The sequence below is a fragment of the Limanda limanda genome, chromosome 7, assembly GCF_963576545.1.
Source record: "Limanda limanda chromosome 7, fLimLim1.1, whole genome shotgun sequence".
NCBI classification, from domain to species: domain Eukaryota; kingdom Metazoa; phylum Chordata; class Actinopteri; order Pleuronectiformes; family Pleuronectidae; genus Limanda; species Limanda limanda.
Window position 1 is genome coordinate 8,803,233 of NC_083642.1, and position 24,703 is coordinate 8,827,935.

Below are 24,703 nucleotides of genomic sequence, written 5' to 3' on the forward strand. Positions count from 1 at the left end.
TGCATTGCACATTAATCTTCCCTTCAGGATATTTGCCTGAATATATATATACTTTTTTTTAATTATTAAATGGAAGTGAATATTGAATTTATTTTTTTCACTTCTAAAATTTGTTTATTTTCAAAAAGTAGGGTATTGCATCTTGAATACTTGTCACTTTAATTATATTTCATTAAAGAATGTTGTGAATATTAACATAAAATGAACTGAACTTAAAACACTGCTTTATTCTGTCGTATTGAATCAACAAGTGAGAATAATGTAAATAAAGGGGGAAATGCTGAATCCGCTAGTCTCATATTCTTTGATGCCACTATACAGTACACAATATATTGCAATAGTCTTTGTGCAGAAGTAACCATTATCATATCAATACATGGAAACGTTGGGTGGAACCATACAGAACACATGTTCTGTTGCAGGTAGACACCTTCCTTGTATTTTGATTCGGAAGAGGTAACATTTTTCACCTTTACATACAACAAATGAAGTTTAATTGTGGATTTTTTTTTTTGTTGCTGTCACTTGAACTGAGCTGAGGTTCTTTCACATTCAAGTAATGTGTCAGGTTTTATTATAAAAAATGGTTTGGGACTGTGGTTCCATTATAAGAATAATACATTTATATTTTTTTTCTGTTTAAAAACAACTTTTGCAGCCATGCATTTGCGCACAATGTGGACTGATTGGCTCTAATGAATCAAAGGATACCTCTCCACAGTGCAGGAAGCTGGTAGGCTACTCACTGTCTGGACCGTACCACAAACAGAGGGAGAGGGATTTTACTCTATCATGTAGCAGTTAAATATACACAATCTTTTGCACGCACGCCATGAAAAACACATTCAGCTTAGTTAATTCTTTAATTGGATTCAGAGACATTTGCTGTTTTTCCAATTTCCCTTCCCTGATAATAAAAGTCTGGCTCTGTCAATACCCCCATTTCCCAGTAATAGAGAAACTACCCAACCAGATAGAGGGCAGCGCTCAATATAATAAATATTCGAGTAAAAGAGGCGCTTTTATTTCACATATGACAATGTCGGTGGCGTTTTCGTCGGCGCGCCCCAGGAGTAAAGGGGAGGTGACGCAGCAGACGATTCAAAAGGTAAACCGCAATCCATACGCACGGATTGGACGCTCCTGTCCGTCCGTGTGGATGGATGGATGGATGGATGATGGTAGGGGAGTGACAATCCGTCGCCAGTGCAATGAAAGTGGTGAACATCTGAAGAAATGGCAACTGGTATTGCAGCGTTACACTCAGAGAAGGTGCGAAACCAAACAAAGCCGTGACGGTGCGACGGAGCAGGCGACCGCTTTTTACGCACAGCGCTTTCCTGTGATGCTGCAATTTCTCGCGTTTGTTACCTCAACAAATTAGTGTTTTCTTGAAATGTGAAATGGATCAGTTTCAAATTATTGTTTGCACATTTTAAATCACAGCACTTTTGCTGGATTATGTGGATTGTTATAGGTTGCACCAGCACACAGCGTCTTATCTGATCATATTATTTTGGACACGCTTTATTGGAAGAAAATCTGAGTGTGTGTAAAGGCAGGGTCGTGTAGGGTGAAGAGAAACTGAGCAACAACCGCGCGATCATCTCCTGCTGCTTTTACCCTTGACTGAAACGTCCTGGTAAAAAAAAAGAGGCACTACTGATCCATGAAAGCAGATTTCAAGCGGTGTCCTAAATAAAGACAGAGGCTGCTATTTGATTTGCCTCCATTATGGAACCAAAGAAAGAAAGAAATGATACTGACCCAGAAAAATGTTCCAGGCTGGGTGAAGTTCTCAGAATCCAGGACATGATCACTCTAATGTCTGAAAAGGACGTGTCATTGTGAATAATGGACCAATACACTCTGGCTTCAGATAGAATTTAAGTTGTTTTATTGTCTCCCAAAGATGCTGGATGAAAATCATTATTTAATACAATGTATAATGGATTACCAAAGCAAAGGGAAGACGGCTGAATGCACACAGTAAGTCTCCCCTTTTCTCCCTTCCTGACCAAATCTTTGTAAATGTCACATTAAGGAAAACGTGATGAACTAAAGCTGCTGTGTTTCAACAGGTATCAGCAGGTCCTGCACAGAAACCTGGTTTATTTGGCCACAATAGCAGATTCAAATCAGAACATGCAGTCACTTCTACCTGCGGTGAGTCCTCATCAAACCATTTCCATCATATTCTCCCTTAACGTTAAAATAAATCCGTTCCATGACATTAAAGGAAGTTACTTCTGGAACAAATTACTCACGTTCTGCTTTCCATGTACTTTGTCCTCTTTTATTCTAAATGTGAACATTACAGCACACTGAGTCAAAACAGGAATGAGTAAAGGACAATGAATGGTGAACAGCAAATATAGATGCAGACGGTGTAAAACAAATCTTTACGACCACATTGTCGTTAAGTTGTGACTGCCAATAAAGTTATTAAACATGAGTCTCATCCTTTTAGCCTCCCACTTCCAGTATGCCAATGGGTCCTGGAGGGATGGGTCAGAGTGGGGGACCCGCTCCCAGCAACCTCAACGACACCATGGCACCGGGACTGGCCCCCACATCGATGATGCAGAGCCAGATGAGCAATGGTGAGAGTTCAGACTTGGTGTGTGACCATAACACAGCTCACCGTTGCTGTCTGTCCTCTGTCCTGAGAGCTTGTCTGATCCTCACATTGCCGCATGTTGGTCTGCAGATACAATAGCATGCCTGGTCTGTCATGCTGTTGTATCTGCCTCTCCTCTTTATTGCCTGCGTTTCTAAGGGCTCACAATCATCTGATAGGAAGTTTTGCAGCCTTTATTTCCTCTCATCCATCTCTAAACACATCATGAACACTCCTCTCATGAATCCATCCTTGCATAACGTCTGTAAAAGATGAACTGAATGTGGGGCCATGACTCATGTGGCAGCACATGGGAACGAGTGCTGGCTGCTCTGACTGTGCGTGTGTGTCGTCAGGCTCCAGCCATGCCCCCATGCAGCAGCAGTCGAGTCAGAGGCAGTCGGCTCCTCCCTCCACATCCCTCAGCCTGCCAGCCAGCAGTTACGGTGGCTTGGCCTCTTCCTCGACCTCCGACTACAGCCATGCTGCACCCTCCTCCCAGGGCAGCATGATTCAGAGCCCTGGTTATGGCTCTTCCTCCTCTTCTTCTTCCTCCTCCTCCCGCAGCAACCTCAACATGCAGTCCAACCAAGGTGAGCCAGGGGAAGAAGAGCCCAGGAATCAGATTTTCTATGGAAGGGAACACTGTTAAGCTACAAGAAGTCACATTTGTTATTTATTTTGCTATGATGCAAGAATTGGGAATATGATTTGAGAGGAAGGGAGTGTTGACAATAATGTTCAAGGTTGAACCATAGCTAGTTGGATGATTTCTAAAATATCTGTGTCCATGACGAACTCCCCCCCAATCTTGCTTAAATGCATTTGCTAACATGCATTCAGCGATCTGTAAATCCGACCTATCGACGCAGTATAACCATCAGAACAACCAGACACATTCAGTTTATCAGGGAGGTGTGCCGCCTCCTCCCTTCTGCTTCAGGCTTGGCCTCTTCTAATCTCTGACCCTTGACCCTGAGATGCAGCCCTCCTCTCCCTGGATGTCTGTGTGTACTTCCTGCACCTCTGTTTATGCACTGACTTCACTGGCTTTGTTTGCATTTACTCTTCAGAGCAGCATCTTGTCCAAAAAAAGATTTTTCTTTAAAGAGGCCACTGACTGCTCTGGACCCATTTTGGCTTCATCCCTGTGCCCTTATTGGCAAGATCCTCCTCCTACATTTGTTTATTTGTCAGTTTAACCTTGCACAGTTCCCTGAATTTTGTGTATGCGGTTGAATACTGAAACGTAAAGTGTTTCTGTGCATATTAATGTATGAGCTCTCTCCACAATCCCACCTCCTTCCTTTAGTCTCCATGATGCAGCAACAATCTGCCACTCCGCACTACTCCTCAGCTCAGGCTGGGGGCCAACACTATCAGGGACAGCAGGCCATGGGCATGATGGGTCAGGGCAGTCAAGGAAACAGTTTGATGACTCAGAGGCCCATTGGATCCTACCGCTCTTCACAGCAAGGTAGGTGATCAATGCTACTCTGGTTAAAGGAGACGTGTAATGCTCCCAATCAGGTTCACAAATTTGATTTGGTTGTTGCTTGAAACTGTCCATCGCTGCTGTTCTAGCTCCTTGCCAGACTAGCTGCTAGGTCTGCATCATACAAATATAACATGACATCACAATTCCCTGGAAGTATCGGGCAGACTGCTGACAACCCATCTCAGCGTTTTCTAGGGAGAAGAGGAGCTCCCTCTTTGCACAACTTTAACACGACACAAAAACCTTCGTAACACACCAAAGAGCATCTGAAAAAGCACAATGCGTCTTCTTTAAACAGTGGGCTTGGTTTGTTTGTGGTGTGTTTGAGTGATGGCATACATCTGTGGGTGGACGTGAGTGTCTGTGGGACCACTTGGACCATCCACTGGTCGTTGGAACGGCTGTTTTCTGTCCCCTGATAAGTAGTTTCACTGCATTATGGTATTAATTAGCCACCATAAAGTGAGAGCCGTATTAAAAGTGTACTAATGAATCCATCCCAGTTGCCTTCCTGCCGCTTTAAGAGGCAGACTGGCGATGTATCACTCACATCCCATTAAGTTCCTGTCTTTGTAAGTCACTAAATGTGTGCTATGTCAGCGTGTGCCTAATAATAGCTGCACCCTGCCCTGTTGTATCTTTTGAAGAAGAGGCACATAGTAGCTCTGATATATAAAAAGAATGGGAAACCGTTTCCAGGGCAACGGCCCGTGGTTGTAAGTCCTCATTCAACCTGGTGCACCGTTATCCCTGCATGACTGGGTGATTGGTTTCCAAATAGAACCGCGTTTCAGAATTGTTTCGTCCATAGTTAACCCAGGTGACTCGTCCAGCCTCATCCCTGATTGGTTGTGGGTCTGTTGCTAGGGCGTCTGTTTCAACTGTGGCTCCTTGGTCATATTGGGACATGTCAGATTTGTTGCTATGAAAGTGTTTTTTGTTTTTTTTATTCGTCCTGTAGCTCATTTCTGTATTTGTACTCTATTGGGTCCTTTGTGGTTTGGAGAGAAGATAAGACTTTGCTGGGGTCTTTTGCTGCATCTTCAAGAGAGTTTTCTTTTGTTCTGTTGGTTTCCTGAGTATTTTAGATAAAATTTAAAAGGAAAGTGAAGAAGTGGAATCTGGACTTTCCACCACCATCCAGCAGAGAACCAATTATCCCTGATAGCTGGATTTCTGCAATCCTCATTTTCTCATCCAGATTACATCTTGAACAATCCTTCCACGGAATTATTTATTCGGTCCACTTTAGTTAGTGTCTCTAAAGTTTGCGTTGGCAAAAATAAACTTTCTTCCCATTTTTATTACATCCCCCTCCAATAAAATGCTCCAATATATGATAATAATACATAATATATAATATAATCTATCAAAAATGTCCCCGCTTTTTGCCTCAGATTTAAACGATGACTCTGAAGAAGGTTGTCAAATAACAAAATTATCTGTTGCAACTTTTAATATTATTAATACACACACATGCTCACACACTCCTTCAGAGAACCTAAATTGTCCAAGTGACCTGGCGCAGCCTATGGGACAAGACGAGTTCTACAGAGAGCAGTATGGATTACCCTGATGGTAATCATGCACATCCATAAACTTTATACGCACAGCTCTCAAACACACAAATCCCCATTATGGGTCAGGCCATTTCCTTTTTACTGCAACCCCACAGGCCTTAGACTTATTTACACCAGTGCTGAAGCTTCTGTGTCCATACTGTCCCTTTTGGTGTGCCGAAATTTCTGATTTCAGTTAGTTCTCTAGCAGTCGTGTTCAGGAGAGAATGCATATTTCCTTCGGGGTGTTTCTTTGTGCTTTGTGCATAACGCTGAACTGAGAAGCCTCATAAAATATCTGTGGTTTTTACTTTGTTTTTACACGTGTGAATTGCATGTTTGTTGCATGTGTTGTATCCTGTTCCCTGCAGGTCACGGAGAGTTCTCATATCAACAGTCTTCATACGGCGAGCAAGGCTACGACAGGTCATTCGATGAATCCTCACAGCACTACTACGAAGGAGGTAACAAGCTTTTTGTCTTTATCAGGTGTAATTTCCTGAACCTTCATGCCACCGTTTGTCTGAGGGCTTTCCAACCAAAAACTTTGGTAAAGGACTAAGTCACAGATGTAATAGCTGACAGATGCTTATGCATGTGCACCTCCAGGAAACTCTCAGTACAGCCAACAGCAAGCCCAGTATCAGCAGAGCTCTGGCCAGCAGCAGACCTTCAGCCAACAGCAGTACTCGTCTCAACAAGGCTACACAGGAGGGCCACAGGGATACGGTTAGAACAATCTAGATCCTACAGTATTTTGTGCATTCAAACAAACATAAACACAATGAGCAAGTATCTTGAGTGTAACCGCTCCTCCGCAGGGCCTGGCCAGGGGGGATCCTCCCAGTATGCACAGTATCAACAGGGTCAAAGCCAACAGTATGGTACCTACCGCTCGTCCCAGGGAGGCCCTGGTGCACAGACACAGAGGCCCTACGCTTATGAACAGGTACATGACTAATGCATTTTAAAAATGTATCAAAAATGTATACGGTACAGGTCAAAAGGCTCATTTTAGATGATAAAATCTGTCAACTTTAAACTATTTAAGTTAGAAAACATAGTTGCTAGGTGCTTAATGCCATAATCTGATTTTCCATGTAAAAATATTTGCTCATGCAGGTGCACACTGTATAACTATAGTTTAACTATTTAAGGAATAAAAACTTTCTTGATCTTACTTTTTACTAAGATCAACATTTTACGATAATACCCAATGATCTAAAACCTTGCATCCTGTTCCCACATATGATTTTGCATAAAACATTAAGAAAGCGGATGCATGTAGAAATTATGGGATGTATTCTGTGGTCCAATCCAGCCTCTCAGTGTGAATCATCTTGCGTTGCAGGGTCAGTATGGGAATTATCAGCAATAAACACACCACATTGTTTTCGCTTTGGAAGAGAATGAGATGCACTGAGCTCAGCTGTGGATTAGAAGACCTGGCTGCATCACATTTATTATTCTCTCATCATGACATTGATTTTCATTTATGCAGAGGGAAAAAAGATTATGCTTCTTTTTGGCTTTTTATCAGGTAGCGTATAGAAACAAGGTTAATGTTGACCTTCCTTGACCGAGGAATTTAAGAACTAAAAAGGAGCAGTGACGCAATTCGATAAACCTCAGCATCCGGCCTATGTCCTTATCTTCTCTCTTTGTCTTTGCCTTTCACTTTGTCTCTGGTCGCTCATCTTTATCTTATCCTCCGCTTTGATTTCATTATAGAAGCCGTTCTTTCTTTTTGTTCTTTTCTGGTGCACAGAGACGCGAGTCTGTGGTCTGTGAGACTGTGGCTATAAAAAGCAAACTGGCCTTGAGGGAAACGCTCCTTAATATAAATCTAATAGACTCCGTCCAGATTTTGCTTCGACTCCCGTATACTCACTCTTCTATCTCACGCTAATGGAAATTAATTCTACGAAGCTGAAAACGTTTGGTCCTTTAACCTGACTTGATCGGGGAGGTTTGTCCATGTTAGTCAAACTGTGACGTGTTGCTGTGTGGTCGAACATTACGTGTTTTCACTCTACATATGTCTACATGGTTGATAGTTCACTGATCAAGACTCAAGTGTGTTTATCATTGTCCATGATGATCAGACGCTGTGGTTGTATTTTTATATTTGCAGTGGCATTGCCCTGTACAGACGCACAGAGTTCAGAGGTGTTATACTACCATTCAAGGATTTTTCATTTAAATGATTGCTCCTTTGTCTCACAGTTTAATTTGCAGTGACAGTATGTGTATTATTTGATATTTCGTATCATAGTGCAGTTTGAGCCTGTTTAATTTGTTTTTTTTAAACAAATGATCCTCAAAAAGCCAAAGTATCACAGGAACAGTCACGTGTCCTGCACCTCGGCTTTAAAAAGTGCAATACACACAGTCAGTCAGGTTGAGGTTGGCTCTTATTAACTTTCCCTTTACTGTTTGTAATTTCTTGACTTATAATCATTGCAGCGTCTATGTTTATTTAATGTTATGGAATGTGTTTTGATGCATCATATTTCAGAAATTTGTATTTTGTTTATTTATCTGTCTTCTGAACAGAACATAAAACTCAGCCCTTCTGTTTTTTGTCAGTGAAAACTTTATCAATCATCTGCATTGTATTAATGTATAAGTAATGCTAACAATTGGACAAAGGGGTATAGAAGGTTATTTTTTATTTTTTAGATGGTGACTTGCCTTCTTTTACACATTGATTTCATCATCTGTCTGCCTGTCTGTCCAACTATCATTTAGTGTGGGCATATATTGCAGATTTATTGATTTAAAAGAAAATGTCTCAGTTTCCTCCAGTTAAATCATTAATATGGATTATAAAGGATTATTTGTGTGCGGGTTCAGCTTTGCAGTATATCCTGTAGAAACTCGACATACCTCAGTGGGGAATGAGCACAACAGATGCAGTCATTTTGCAGGGTTAATCGAGAATGAGAGACACCTGGCTGTCAAACAGCTGAATAACAATGTACCACTCAACAGCGACAATCACAGGCTTCTCTCGACTACAATGAATCTGTGTCAGTGTTTCATTTTACTGTGACCTGAACATGTACGATTTGACAAGTATTTTCCAGTTCTCTGTCGTGTGTAATCACTGATGTGGCTCGTATGACTTGTTTGTGTCTGTGTTTGCATGTGTGATAAAGAAAGAGAGAGAGAGATAGAGTGTGAGCGGGTAGAAGCCAAGTTTGGTGTCTATAATCCAAATATGAATCTTATCTACTCATCAATTGTACGACTGCATTGCCTGATCTTTTCTGCTGTCTTTTGTTACTGTTTGTTATAGAAAAAATAAACCGACTTTCAGTTTGCATTTTGTGTACTTTTGTGTATATATAAATCAATGTTGCAGATTTTATAAAAGTGCTGAAAGGCTGCATCCAAATATTACATTTTACTAATGACCAATTTCATTCTTTCCTTTTTATTTATTTCGCACATGTAAATAAAGAGTGATTATACAAACAAGGGAAAAACAACCCAGAAAAATATAATTATTTACAATCATGCACTTCCATACCCGAAATCAAATATTAACAAATTTGCATTGTTATTTATAGCAAAAAAGAGAGGAGGATAAACAGGAACAATAAATATTAAATGACCAAATAAAGAAACATTGTCAAGTCCCCACGTCATCCCTGCACCTAGTCAACAACATATCTTTGCACTTTGTACTTTATTTAAAACTTAACTTGACCAACAACCTTCTTAAAAACTGAATATTACACTGTAAACTTTAATATTATCCCATTTTTAAAGGCCAGGCAAACGTATTTAGTTATATTTTTGCTTCTGCTGCACCTGTCCTGTCCCTTCCAGCACAGAGGGGGCGATAGAGGCCCACACAGATATCCGAATTGTCCCTTCTGAGTCTCCGTAATGTTCTAACGTGACCCTTGAGCATGAGGAAGATTTGAGTTATTTGACTTTCCTTCACTTTTCGAGAGACATTAATGTGCAACGCGTAATAACAACGTGACTCATGCGGGTGTTTTCCTGTTTCTTTCACTGTTAAAAAATGTTAATGGAGACACCGCTGAACAGATGTAAGCTAACGGACCAAGCTAACTAAGCTAGCTAACTAGCTTCTCAGAAATAATGTTGGCGGCGCTGTGGAGGGTTCGAATCCCTCGGTGTCTTCCTCTGGACCTCACGTCGGGACTCGCCTGGGGACCAGAGTCCAAGGGACAGGGACTGGAGCTGGTGAGACATGTCAGCTCCTCCTGCAACATGTGCGCTAAAGCCCGAGGACAGCAGAGCAGAGGAGAGATGACGGAGAAGAAGCTGGTGAGTAAATGTGTTGTTTACCTTTCCGCCATCTTTCAGGATCTTCAGCTGAACACTTTCGTCAAAACGTCCTGGACTCTGAGCCTCTTGTTATTCATACAACAATGCAACACTTTATTTATTTTTATTTTATTTAATGATATGCATTAGATGTATGTATGTAATGTTTTGATTATTTATTTGGCATAATTTCATCAGTTTATATAAAATAACAGTAGATTATTGCTAACATCTGATTTTGGTGCCACATTTAAATAGTGTTTCACAGAAATGTTCAAAGTTAGTTTTGGAGTGAGTCCTCTTTTTTGTTTTTAAATATGATAAATATGTATATATCAACTGCCTTGATATTAATAATAAAGTAAGAATAATGTCATGTAGTTGGATTATTTGCTCAGTTGAAAACATCACCTTCCTCCTGTGATATTTTAAATGAATTAGAGATCTTCTGGACATTTTTATTTTTTATTGTATATTCTGTAGAGCTGGTGGGTAATGGAACCATATACATTTTTTATATAATTTTAATTAATTGAAACAAAAGTATGATGTATATATCAACGTGTTGGTTATGCATTGTTAAAAGTTTTGTAAGTGTTTGTCATCCTCTGCCCACATGGAAGAGTTTAAAACCACACACACATCTTTTAACTAAGAAGAAATAATAATGTGACATTGTGATCATTTATTTTATATTGGCCATCACTAATCTAAGTCTGATTCAATTCAACACTTGGTTAACTGAGGCTTTATGATGCAGCAACTACTACAGCACTTCTTCATCGTGTGATATATATAATGATATTAATAAAATACTTAACCAGATCTTAAACCAGATACATTTATCTCAAAAGCACAGAAAATCTATAAAAGGGGTAAAACATTTCTACACTTTCATAAAGTTACAAGTGTTATCCACAGCTAATCCACCAGATGTAGAATCTGCACATTCTCTTCCAGCCTATAGTGTTGACCTGCTGAAGTTTGGGTCACTCAGCTGTGTCACTGCTCTGTCATGTAGACCCGTCACTTTGTGGACCATCGCCGTGTGAAGCTGACGGCTGGATCGGGGGGTAAAGGGGCCTGCTGCTTTCACAGTGAGCCCCGAAAAGAGTGGGGTGGACCGGATGGAGGGAATGGAGGTGATGGAGGAAGCATCATTATCAAGGGTAAGTTGTTATTCAATGACGTATCCTCAACACTTTCCCTTCCTACACTTTACACACAAAAATCAGGACTAGTCTTCTCACTTTGTGGAGACGTAACTAGATTTTGATAAGAATCCAAAGCATTTGGGCATTTTCTGTCCTGATAATTACTTAACGAAGCTGTCGTACAAACACAGCCCCTGACAGAGCTCCCTCCATTCGTCTGTATATCACAACATGCGTCCATATTCCTTATTCTTCATTCTTGCTTTCAGCGAATCGTTTTGTCAAATCCTTGGCACAAGTAGTTCCGTTGTATAAGGGAGAGGATGGGCAATCGGGCGGCAGCAAGAACTGTTATGGTCGGAACGGCAGCCCAACCTACGTTCCTGTGAGTCCATGCATTTGATCATCAATCCCTTTTTGGTTTATTAAAATTAATTAATTTGTCGTGTTTCGTCACCCTCACCTTGCCTGTGTGATTCCTCTACTTGTAAAGGTACCGTTAGGCACTGTGGTGAAGGAGGAGGGAAAAACTGTAGTGGACCTCTCTGAACACGGGCTGGAGTATCTGGCTGTATTTGGAGGGGCCGGAGGAAAAGGGAATCGATTCTTTCTGTCCAATGAGAACCGGGCCCCCATGACGGCAACCTCAGGCGTGCCAGGAGAGGAGAGGGTCCTTCAGCTGGAGCTACGCACCATGGCACACGCAGGACTGGTGAGAACATATCAAACATTGACATATTGCTTTTCAACACCACACAACATGTTTGTGATCTGTTTTAATTAATATCCCCTCAGGTGGGTTTTCCTAATGCTGGGAAATCCTCGTTGTTGAGAGCCATATCCAATGCCAGGCCTGCTGTGGCTGCTTACCCCTTCACAACACTCAGCCCACATGTGGGAATTGTCAGTTACAGGGATCATGAGCAAGTTGCAGGTAGATGTTTTTTAATCATTTCATGTATTGGTTTTTATTCTTACAAAATAAAATAAAGTTTAAATTAGCTATTTTTCAGCGTAGCAGTACAACACAATATAACGTGTGCCACTCTTACTCTTGCTCTGTGTAGTTGCTGACATCCCAGGCATCATTCGGGGAGCCCATCTAAATCGAGGCCTGGGCATCTCCTTCCTTCGTCACATAGAACGCTGTCGTTTCCTCCTCTTCGTCCTGGACCTGTCCGCTCCGGAGCCCTGGACTCAGCTCCAACACTTACGTTATGAGCTGGACCAGTATGAGCCTGGTCTGTCCACGCGACCTCAGGCCATCATAGCCAACAAAATGGACCTGCCCGAGGCCCGGGAGAAGCTGGAGACTCTGAGGAGCCTTGTCTTGGAGCGGGTCATTCCCGTGTCGGCTCTCACTGGACAGAACACAGAGGAGCTCATCCTCCACCTCAGAGAGCTGTATGACGGCTACCTCCAAGGACAAGGTGCTGGGGAAGGGAAACCCACTAAGTGGTAGCAAAAAACGATTTCCTTTTGCTTAACTGATATCTATGTAATGTATATACACACTGGAAGATGAAGAATGTATTTATTTGCTTAATAAATATATAAAGACAATGTTATGTTCCAATATATGCTGAAAACACTGAAATATATATATATATCTTGAAAATGTTTTAATGTGTTAGGATTAACAACTAGCTGTCACATCTAGACAAATAATACAAATATACAGTATGAATTTGATACAAATCCTGGACATCAAAACTGAGGACACGGAAAATGTTGTGTGTTTCCAGTTCCTAAATGAACCAGCAGAGGGCATGTATCACATAACATTTACAATTGAACCTGTTGTGGTGGAACGACTTATTGTGATGTGTCTTATTTAATCACTGCTTATTCAGCTCCAAAGGCAAATCGAGCTTAATGGAGAAATGGAGGTTAATAAATAAAATACAGAAAACTGGTGAATAAGCAGAACAGAAACAAACTGTCAAGCTCGCAAATTGTCTCCCAGAGGCCCGGTGTGGTCAGTGCTTGAATAAAATAGGGCGACCATCTCTTAACTTGGTTCCCAGGTTGATTGTTGTTTATGTTCTTCGTTCACAAGAAAAACCACTACAGACAAATATGCTGTACCAGCCTGTGATCCTGCACTCGGATAAATGGCAGAATAAAGAATTTAACTGAAATCAAGCTAAAAATAGTATTAAACAGCTGCTAGGGGAGATATAATGGAAGCTTTTACTCTTAAGACTTAGTTGGAAGGGATGGTCAATGAAAAGGAAGATTGGAGAATGAATGGCCTGAGCTGCTGCACTGTGATACTGAAGAGGTAAAAGCTTCTTTGGAAACGTGCCACTCCTGTGGTTTTGTTTGAACAGACAATAAACGTCAGCCTCCTTCCCTGGAACTTCTAATGGAGCCTATTGTGTTTTAATTGGCGGTGTCACGTATTTTCTGTTTGTGGATCTTTGTGCTTTGTTTACACTTAAAACCCAACAAGTCAGCAAACAGGATGCTATTTGCGTTGGCATTGTGGTCATAATTTTGCTATACTTGACTGTTTTGTGGTTCATGATCATGAGGTCTGCTTCCTCCCTCTTTCTACAGTTCAGCATGTGACAGGAATGAATAAGGAGGGTGAGAAACAGACCACAATCCCCCTGGGGCTGTCTTCGTCTGCCTCGTCAGCTTATAAAAGCATCACATGTCAGAGTGAGCTGTGTGTAATGCATATAAATCATGTCGTGAGTTATCAGCAGCTTTCCTTCAACATAAAACCTGTTTTTTAGTATGTTGACAGTTTACAGTACTTACATGTTGGAAATGTTGCCAGCAGGGGGCAGGTGACGTGTAAAATAAGGATCAAATTGCTACTTAAATCTAAAAATATACAATACATGAAAACAAGATATCGATCTTTCAGCCCAGGTTGGGTCTCCATCAAAAAATACTTTCTCCACCAGTCAGCTTCAGTAGCTCATTGGCTGCTGATAAACATGATATATCTGCATGCGTCATATGTTGTATGGATTCAGAATGCTGAGAAAACGGAGAAAACCGGTTTATGGTTGACAGAGATAACGCACCTGGACTTCTATGCCCTGGGGCCACTACATTTACACCTAAACTAGTTTAACTGACAGATATGGAAGAAAACATATATAAATATATCAAATCTGATCATGACTGCACGACACCGTCCTATCGTGAGCTTCGCAGATAAGAAGTCAACAGAGACACGTCTGTTCTTTCATTTTTGACTTACACCCACACACGCTGACATCTTTACTCCATGTAAACACACACACAGTAAATGATAGGCAGCACATCTTCATGTACCCGTATTGACCCGACATAAACATGCTGTTTTTCTGAATGAGGCTCAGCAGATGGGGGTTCCAGAGAGAAACAGCTTACTGGAGTAAGTCCTCACTTCTTCCACCGATACCTTCAGGAGAGGAACTTCACAGCTGGGATCTCTCTAGTTGAGCCTGTAAAATTACAGCTGTTGCATTTTTTTAAGAACACGCGGAACAGCTGAATATAACCACCGGGTAGCCATTCTGCTTATTTCTAGTCTACAATTATTTTCAGTTGCGTCAATAAGTTTATTTCTGAGGTTTTTCCACCAGCTTCCAGGGTGATCCAGGTGCAGCAGCCGTCCATGGAGCCATGGGTTCATGATGTGACCTCTCTGGTCTGAACTCGCACACGTGGCCCAGCTAGGCCAAGAATCTGATCTTTTACAAGCTTTGTTCTGTCTAACGCTCATCTTTTATCGCTGTGTGTCATCTGAATGGACTGCTCCTTAGTTTGATGTGCCTCTTCATGCATGTGGTGTTGTTCTTTTGTTTCTATGGTCCTGCTGTGTAGAACTGATGGAGAGAGTCCAGGACTCCGCTCATAAAAGCTTCCAGGTGGAACAGCTGCTCCCTCCCGGTGTCCTGTCTGCACACAACTGGCTCCTCCAGTCCGCCCCCCCCCCCCCCAAAGTAAACACACCCTCATGCCGAGAGTGCAATCAGTTAAAGAGTCAGTCATTTCACAGAAGATACTTTTATTTTGTTCACACTGCTGCCACTGTAAAGAAGATGCAAGTAAATCCCACTTATATTTAGATATTATTCAGTTCATGTTTACTGATTTTTTTAGACCTAAACTTTTAGAGTAACCATGAAATTCATTCAGGAGAAATTCATATTCTTCGGTTCAAAAAGCATCAGCAATGTAGTCACTTCTATAATTCCTTAGATAAATTATAGATATTTTGAGAAACTCAAATATCCCAAGTAACACTTGACAAAATCACATGAAGTGAGTCATGGCTCTTCAGGGCAGTGGTTATGTTTCTAAAAACCACAGGCAGGATTAAAGCTTAAGATTTAGTCATTTTGTGCAGAGGAGGTGATGACTAATGTTCCAGTAATTATTAATTAGTATGACCTCAGGCGTATTGGCAGACCTCATCCTCTATAGAAACAATACACATCTGCACGTCTCAATAGTTACAAGGAACTTACATCACATCAGTGACATAATGCATTCCCTAGCCCCTTACCCTAACCTTAACCATCACAACTTAATGCCTAACCCTTGCCCTAACCCTTGACCTAACCTAAACCTGATTCTAATTCTAACCGTAAAATCAAGTTTGAACCCTCAAACAGCCCTTTGACCAAGTGAGGGCTGGCAAAAATGTTTTCATTCTGTGGGATCGTTGCTTAAAATGGTCCTTACAAAGGTATTGCAACAGGAACGCACGCCCACACGCCCACACACAAACTAAAACAGGCTCGACCAGCTGGCAGTGACTGACTGTAATTCCCGTAGGGCCTCCGTAATCAAAACACTTCCATGGAAGTGCTTTATCCAATCGGTGACACACGATACCTGCATATTTTTCCATTTGAAGATAAGCTTCTGTGGAAGTGAGAGATTCAGAGGAACAACAGTTTGGCCTTGCTGTGACTAAGCTGTGGAAAGTTGATGGACGGACATACAGTAACCAACATCTGTGTTTACTGTTTGTTAGTTAGAAATAATAAATGTCATGTTGTATTACGTTAAATTAATAAAACTATCACAAATAAATACGGGTTGAAATATATTATAAAATGTACAATGTAATACTATGTTTTATATGTAAAACATCATATAATTACATAATGTAAATGTTAAAAAATTCTATGAGTTAACGAGGTTTTTAAATATCAATGTTTAAAAGTTCGATATTATGAACAGAGTTTATTAACTTTTTTTCTACTTCCATAATTTTTTTATCAAAAATAACAATCATCCAAAATCAAATTTTCTCTATTTTCACATTTTATCTTATGATGCTACCTCTCATGAGGATGAGTGTGGTTTTCTCCTTCCTTTACTCTGCTTCATAAAACAACTGGGGCTTATTTTCATTTTCTACTCTGATGTTTAAGATCGTGTTGTGTTCACAGGGCTTGTGTTTCTGTCGATGATTCAATCATTTAGATTTCCAGTGAAAAAGGGCAGCTCTGATAAAATCTCAGGAGAAACGGAATGTGTGGTCGGAGTACTTGAGCAACACTTAGTTTCTGCAAATGTCGTGTCATTAAGCAAACAGGTCGAGCTGCCAGTTTGACTTCAATGTACGTATCTGTCAGTTCTGTGTCATTGTATTTGATTTGCCCTGCACTTCTAACGCCTTCAAAGAATTTCTTCCCGTGAGACAGCAAAGTCCTGACCTGACCTGAAGTAAACTAAAAAATACAATAGCCCGTGTGTGTTTCCTGTATATTCAACGATGCATGGCAGCGATGCAAGTTCATATTTGCACATCTCTCTCCGTGTCACACCTTAACTTCATCTGGTGCTTTCAGTGGCTATATTAAACAAAACACAACTTCTGCTGCTTCACCAACACGAAGCCAGAATATCACAGCCTACTGTAAATTAGTCAAATAAACCTAAACAGGCCAGACTTAAGCAACAAAGGCACTTGGTTGTATAACATGGTCACAAGACAAGATTTCCACGAATACTGCCGTTGACGTTTGTTTCAGAGACATACCTTTTTGACAAGATAATGGCAGTGATATTATGCCTGCCGCATTCCTGCGCTTACAACTTCTTATTCTCATGCTATTCATGTCACCGTCTTCTCGTTTGACGATGAGTGTGCAGTTTAAAGCATTATAATTCATAACATTAATATATAAGTAATGTATGAAGACACACAAACCTAAATGAGATTGCTACCACCATTTATTTTAGTAATGGCAAATTGATAAATCACATCCAGAAATAAAACATTGCATGCACCATAACTATTCCCAGTATCCACAGTTAACCTTCTATTAGGTTCTTATAATTGTAGTAAAAAAAACGTCAAAATAATACTGACAAAACCTCCAGAAATAGAAACAAAGGTTTGCACTGGGAGTTGCAACACTCTCATTGCAGCAAAGTACCAAAAAAAATAAAAGCCAACACACCCAGTAACTGTCCAAAGACACAGATTCAAAATCACCAGAGCATGACAATTATTTCAGTGCATTGAATAAATCTTCAACCAAGCAAAGTAAAGCTTATAGCACATAATCCTTATTTCATATCACGTCACAATAAAATATTTGGATCAGTAAAAATACAGTTGAGTGCAAAAGTTAAAGGGCCCCGGTGCAAATGCCACATTTTAAACCACACAGACATTAAAAAAGCTTTAAGATAATTAGAAATGAAACTAAGTGCAAAAGTTTGGGGACAAAACCAAGGTGGTACAGTACGAGGAACACGTATTGATGTGCACCTACCATATTATAGATTATAAATTCATTTTCTATCGATACAAGTCTCCGGTTATGTCTATAGTCTATAATCCTATAGGATGCAGAGATAGCTTTGAACTACACCTATCAAATGACATCATACGATGGGGAATCATTTTCAACATAATATTTTGTACTATTATTTACAGACCTATGTTAGGAAACGTGTTCTTATGCGCCATATTATGGTCGAACTTGACCTTGACCTTTGACTGATCTGCTCCAAAAACTAATCACCTGGAGCAACTCTCCCAAGTAGTATTTCTAAGTTTGATGAAAATCTGCCCCTGAGTTGTTGGCGGTCTGTGTGTGTGGGACACAAACACATACACACACACACACACACCATGCTGCCGTGCAGGTTAAAGACGAGTGCCCTACTTTATGTAAAACTCATATTCCAGCTGTGACTCTCAAATCTGTGTGTTGTCTGGAGCTGTTTGGTGACAGATGTTGCCCAAGGTCATGAACTTTGGCCCTAAATCATTCAGAAACTCTGTATCATCTCCCAGGTTGCTGAGGGACAGCTTATCCAGTGACTGACATTCGCTGTTCTGACCCTCGTAGGCATATGCAAAGGGCTGTTGCATCGGGTGGTCGATAATGTCTCCATCAACCAAGTGGATTCTCTGTGGAATTGAGTAAAAATAGATTTTCTGGGTCAGTTTGTCAAAAAGAGCTGAATGCATGTGCAAAGTCACTCAGTGTGGCTCTTTCTTACATTGCTTAAGGCAAAGGCAGTAAAACATCACAGGGATTTCGTTCTCATCATGTCCTGCATGTGCTTTTTATTGAATTTATTCTCATTCACTAAATCATTGTTGTGTCCTGTCCATCAGTCAGTGCTCTGCAACCTGTACAGCTTGTTGAATATGATAATCAGTTAAGACGAGTGCTTTATGAAAGCATTAAGAGAGGATGCCTGGCGTTCAGTTCTGTGTCATCTTACCCTTTCGATGAGATCAGGGAGGAGGATATTTGACCGCATGCTGAAAGACTGCATGTAGCTGGTGGAGCCTCCCTTCATGGGTACCTGGGGTTTTTCAAATGCCTTGTTAACAAGTCAAAGACATTACATTTTTGCCTACTTATGAAATGAAGTTCTATCATTAGAGAGCGCCACTTACCCGGTCGCTGTTGCTCCTGTTTGTATTCCTTGAAAAGTTCTAAAAGAACGAAAACAAGTAAAAAGCATATTCATTCTTCTACCTTCTGCCTTCACAATTGATTTGTTGCTCTCTTTCTGTAAATGTTTTGAGGACATTTGCCTCTGGATCTAGCGCCATTACAAAATCCAAAACATATTTTAAGCAATGAGTTTCCTGGTTCTGTGCTCAAACACCAATACGACCAGTGGAGACCATCAAAGTTGATTAGTTTCCAAATCAAGTGATTCATTTTACTCTCTTAAAACTGTGAAAAAAGTTTGTGCGTAAACAAAAGTATATATAATTTGTAAAGGCCAGAGACAGCGAATTGTTAATCATAACACAAATTAATAAATCAAAGTGTGCACTCACCATGCTCTGCCCTCCAAGAAATCTGCGAGTGTCCCACTGATGCATTTCCATTGCGCTCATGTTAGAATGACTCTGTCAGTGACACACATTAAGGTTAACTCGGGGGTGGAGGAGTGTAGTAGGACAAGAACAAGGCCTGTTACAACTACACACGTTTTATCAGAAATTCCCATTTCAACAAGTTGTGCTACTTTAAATCATTCCTTTAAAATCCACAGGTCACAAGTCTTTGTTTTATAGATTCTCAAACCCAGAAAACTATTTATTACTCACCATGATGGACCCTGCGGTGTTGTATTTACCCACATTCTGGATCATGACCTGATCCGCTCTGTTTATCTATTTGAGCAGAGAAGATGTGTTAAGCAGAACCCTTTAAAATGTGTAAGAAGCCCCTCCTTGCAGGTTCCCCAGGTTACTTAAAATGTCTGGTATCTGGCTATACTGGTAAAGTTCACCCTGTGAGCTACTAGTCACACAAATCACACAAACCCTGTAACTAAGGTGATACATATGTCAACCGTATACCATTGAACCTCCATAGTAAATCACACATCTGCGTTCATCCCATAGGCTCAGTTAGATATACAAAGAAAAACAACTGGATTAGAACTGTTGGAAATTTACCATCAGGGTTAAGACTTGTGTTTTCTAATCTGTTTTCCTTGTGGTTTGCCTACTTAGGTCTTTTAGACACCTGACTTTGGACCCACCCTAAAATTGAACGCAGGCTAACATTGAAGACCTGTCTCTCAAAATGTCAACCACGGAAAAAGGGGAGAGAAAGGTGAGAGTGGCGGTATCAGGCGTACCTGCCCGCTGGCCAGTTTCTGGCTGTCTGTCACAGTTACACCATTTGAAGATAGCCAGGGCATAGTGGGCATAGCCTGGCAGATAGGGAGAAAACACATTAAATATCAGTGCAGACCCCCTCAAACTGGGTAGAAATATATTATATAATGTCACTGCCTTACTCCCACTAAGTTGAACATAGCACACAACCAACTCACTGTGCTTACAGCGCCGCCTCCTTCTTCGTTGTACTTCATAAGGGTCTGGCTGCCCTCATCGTACGGGAGGGTGATGTGTTTCATCGCCCCTTCTCCACACTTACATATAAAGATGAGTAGCAGCACTGCTGACACACATCAAATAAACATTTAAGAACATGTTGTGTTTTCAAGGAACTACCAAATCCCTTAGTGACAGTTGGTTTATTGAGCAGGAACTTTGTGGTTTCGTTAATGTATCCATTGACTGCTCTATACTCACATAATAATATGAGCAATCCCAGAATAATCGATCCAACACCAGCGGCCCCGAGGCTGGTTGATAGCGGCCCTCTGGCTGGGCAAACGTCTGCTTCCCCACAGTTGCACACTATCACATTGACGGTATCTTGTGCGCCCATGCCCTGTTGGTCCTCAATCTTCAGTGGCACAGAGTAGTTGCCATAAGCAAGTGGCTTCAGGCTAACAAGGCCGCCTTCCATACCTGGAGAAGAACGTCAAGAAAGTTAAATAGTATCTTTTTGCTTGGAACAATTTATTTATTGACGTGGGTGTAAAGCTACATACTAACCAACATCAGAGTCTAGTTTCCATTGCTGCTCCAGATTTGAACCATCACCTCCCAGAGAAAAGGCAAAGGGCCCACTGTATGGAGGATCATCTGGGTCTATGACAGGCACCATGGCCCTGTCGCCCTTGTTTCCACACAAAATGACGCTTTTGCTTGCCAGCTTTGGCTTGTTGTCATTGACATCCCCCAGGTGGAACAGCAGCGGGCATGTACTGCTGGCTGGAGGTTCGCCTTGGTAACCAAGGCAAAGAAAAAACTATCACCTTATGAACCCAGTTTACCAATGAACCCTATTCTACAGCTTGTGCTTGATTACAATACAAAGAAGAGCTCCTTCATACCGTCATCAATGGCGCAGATGACTGCTTTGTAAATGCCCTTCTCAACAAAAGGTGATTCTCTGTCCATTTTCATCACTGATGTGACTTTTCCTGAAATCGGGTCAATGGTCAGCCAACCAGCTGGATCTTCGCACAGCTCAAACCTGATCACAGATAGGAGATATTTGAGAGTGGAGCAGAAAATATTAGGTTGATGACGTTTATGACAAACGGCCGACGCATAAATTAAAGAAAACCTCCAAAGAGAAAGGAGCTGCCTGAAAGATTGTGCTTGATGCAAAATGTGGAAGCAAATTTAGCAGATATTAACTTATTTGGCACCAACCTGATTTTGTCAGAGTCCAGATCAGTAACCTTTGGAGGGAGCCACGACTTCCCCGGCTCCTCCTCTTCCTTTAGGTAAACATCAATTTTCTCTGGGTCAAACTGCGGTGCGTCATTGACTTCAAACATTTTTATTGTGACGTTGATTTTATCTATAGGTGGAAGTGTGACTTTGCCGGTTGATTTGTCTGCACAAACAAAAAGGGGTTCTTCGTTCCCTACTCCGATCTCCAAGGTTATATTAATTGTCCTCTCATAATCCTTCCCCTGAAAAGACACGCAGGTTAAGATCAATCCTGGTGCAACGTATATTCATGAAACATTCTTGACTTGCTCTACTGGGAATAAACAATGTTTCTAATGGATTGAGATTATTTGAATTACCTTGATGAAGTTCAGAATACCTTCATTTGTTTTGGGGTCAGTTTCAATTTGGAAAAATTCTTCTTCTTTTTTGTCAACGAAGAAATATTTGGCCCGCCATCCAGGAGTGTGTGGAGTGTCTTTGTCTTCTACTTCGACTCTCAAGACGTCCTTTTTGGGCTGGGATTCATACACCTCACCATAGAACTGGACAGACAGGACAGATTTATCTTCAACATCATACGTCAGCCCAAAGATAAACTTTAATAATAATAATTAGGATGAGGATGATGATAATTCTTACTTTTTTGTTCTTGAACTTTGGTGGATGGGTGTTTGTGTCAACAACATTGAGAGTCACAACAGCAGTGGAGGATAAAGATCTAGGGTCTTTCCCGTGATCTTTTGCTTCAACAGTAACTTTATATGTCTTGATTTTCTGTAACAAATGTGTGTGATATTTTACAAACATTATATTGAAAAATCTGTATGAATGTGTAAGTCTGTTTATATCCAGCTGCCCAAAGTAGGTTACAGATTCTCACATCGTAGTCAAAACATCCTTTAATTGTGAGCTGGGCCTTTGTGTTACTGAGCTGTTTCAACTCAATCTTGGGCTCTGCCGGTTCCTGTTTAACCATAGTGATGGTGACTTTAGTGTTAGGTGTGCCCCCCTGATCCTCGTCAGAAACCTCCAGCACCACTGGCAAGATCCCTTGAGGACATTGAGGAAAAGGAAGCACAAAAGAATTAACCAGTTACATTAAAGTAGGAAGTGAGGAACAAGATGAACAAGAACCCAGCATGAGTGCAAGACAGGCTAAAAGATAAAGACCAGATTTGATTATTGAACAGAAATGATAATTATCGCACATCTCCGTTTGACCATTAAGACTTTGTGGGAACTCTTTTTTATAGCCAAATCAACAGGAAAGCTCTAGAGGGGTGGGAGCACAACCCAAGGAAGAACCCATTAACTTTTGAAGTGGATCTGGACAAATGGATTAAGGATTTTGTTTTTCTTTAACGTGGTGAGATAGGGCGTTAGCCTTGGCAGATGTTTGCGCTCTACGAGCACCCTTCTAGTTTTATGTGTGATAATAGTGACTGCAAGAAGAAAGCATGCATACTCTATGAGTCATGCACAACTGCATACTCACCCTCTGTGTTCTCCTTTACATTGAAAATCAGGGGAAGATTCTTAAAAATAGGTGCATTGTCATTGATGTCCTCTACATCTACCATTATAGTTAGTGGATCGTCTATTGCAACGCCGTCCGTCAAGATTTCAAACTTCATCTGTGAGTGAAAGAACAAATGAAAGATGATTTCCAGTGGTTACAAAAAAATCATTGAAAGTGTATCTACTGTCAGAGGAACTGGTATTCCAGTATGAAACTCACCTCGAAATGGCGGGTTGTCTCTCTGTCAACTTTTTTTAAGAGATACACCTCTCCGTTTTTTTCATTGATTCTAAAAAAGCCGTCATCCACACCCTTTCCACTGAGATGGAACTTTGAGTCATGATCATCTTCTTTTTTCTGGTCATTAAACATCTAGAGTCCAAACACACACAATAAAGTTGATATTGTTTGCATGTCGGAGCCGGACAAGAACGAGCTGCCACACTGTTTGGTAATTTCATTTACAAAAAAAGTCTTCACCTGTGAAACAAGTCTTTTTTCCCCAACGACAGGTTCTTCCTCTTTTATTTCGACCGTAGACAAAACCCACCTTCTTTTGGAACGCAGCAAAAGCTCCTGTGGATTAGTAAAGTTCATAGCTGTTATTATTTTTGCTCACATCAAACCATTTTAGCTGAAGTTTACAATTCCAAACACAAAGTCATTACCCGCTTCGCACGCCTCTTGTGCTTCCAATGTCCAGACTCTGCCAGGGCTGCTAATGCAACCTGCAATGACAAGAAAAGTGATCCAATATAACTCCATGATCCATCTATGTATCCCGACACCCCCTGCATTTTATTCACTGTATTTTGTTATTCAGTTATCATCTATGTAGATATGTTCACAACGTGCAGAACCACGTTCACATGCACATATGGGCAACAAATACGGTTTCAACTTCAGCTAAGCTCTATGACTTTAGACTGTGATGGGAAACCAAAGCGAGAGAAGAAGTCCTGTTAATTGAGTTTACCATTCAAGTTAAAGGTAAAGTCATCGAAGACGTTTGAATCAATAACTGTAAAACAAAATCAATAACTGTAATCAAACAGAAAAGCTGCACTCATTCTATTATCATGTCCACAACTTGCATTTCATGGCATAATCCATGTAACTGGTTTTGTTTGATAAACTTAAACTTAAAAATAACACTTTGACTGTCAACAACTAGACACTCAGTACATGTGCTATCATTTCTAACCAAACCAAATCTTTCACCCAACTTAACTTACCAGCAGGAGCAGGGAAAAAGTCCTCATCCTGATCCACTCTGTCCAATGTGCTCTGTGGGAATGCTCCGAAAGAGTCAATGCAGCTTTAATTAGAGTGCGACAGCCCACAATACCAGCAGGCAGCGGGTTGGCTGGCGTTGTTCATGCATGCAGCTGTGCAACGTGATACCTTTTTTTCTCTACTTACACTTAGACCCAGTGGAGATGAGCGTCATGAACATTTCCTATCACTTCCAAATGTGACTTTATTTTGGGAGAGTG

General features: G+C 40.9%; 3 protein-coding genes across 3 annotated transcripts; 2 read left to right on the plus strand and 1 right to left on the minus strand.

Moving 5' to 3' along the window:
* Positions 1-1,039: 1,039 nt before the first annotated feature.
* Positions 1,040-7,055, plus strand: LOC133004900 (calcium-responsive transactivator-like). The gene is made up of 10 exons (XM_061074455.1): positions 1,040-1,108; positions 1,913-1,989; positions 2,082-2,166; positions 2,471-2,603; positions 2,977-3,213; positions 3,933-4,097; positions 6,049-6,141; positions 6,287-6,406; positions 6,499-6,626; positions 7,029-7,055. Exons 1-10 carry the CDS (start codon positions 1,040-1,042, stop codon positions 7,053-7,055), a joined length of 1,134 nt encoding a protein of 377 aa, XP_060930438.1.
* Positions 7,056-9,559: 2,504 nt separating this feature from the next.
* mtg2 (mitochondrial ribosome-associated GTPase 2) lies at positions 9,560-13,525 on the plus strand. The gene is made up of 6 exons (XM_061074451.1): positions 9,560-9,982; positions 11,004-11,151; positions 11,406-11,521; positions 11,630-11,848; positions 11,932-12,070; positions 12,204-13,525. Exons 1-6 carry the CDS (start codon positions 9,794-9,796, stop codon positions 12,596-12,598), a joined length of 1,206 nt encoding a protein of 401 aa, XP_060930434.1. The 5' UTR covers positions 9,560-9,793; the 3' UTR covers positions 12,599-13,525.
* A 4,782-nt stretch (positions 13,526-18,307) lies between these two features.
* On the minus strand, positions 18,308-24,469 carry LOC133004684 (cadherin-like protein 26). Its single transcript, XM_061074157.1, has 17 exons — positions 24,443-24,469; positions 23,876-23,935; positions 23,688-23,783; positions 23,427-23,579; positions 23,184-23,322; positions 22,569-22,738; positions 22,328-22,462; positions 22,045-22,230; positions 21,662-21,927; positions 21,337-21,479; positions 20,996-21,226; positions 20,687-20,908; positions 20,425-20,549; positions 20,227-20,301; positions 19,688-19,753; positions 18,844-18,927; positions 18,308-18,523 (listed from the first exon to the last, which is right to left on the minus strand). The coding sequence occupies exons 1-17, from the start codon at positions 24,467-24,469 to the stop codon at positions 18,308-18,310; spliced, it is 2,394 nt and encodes a 797-aa protein (XP_060930140.1).
* Positions 24,470-24,703: the final 234 nt, after the last annotated feature.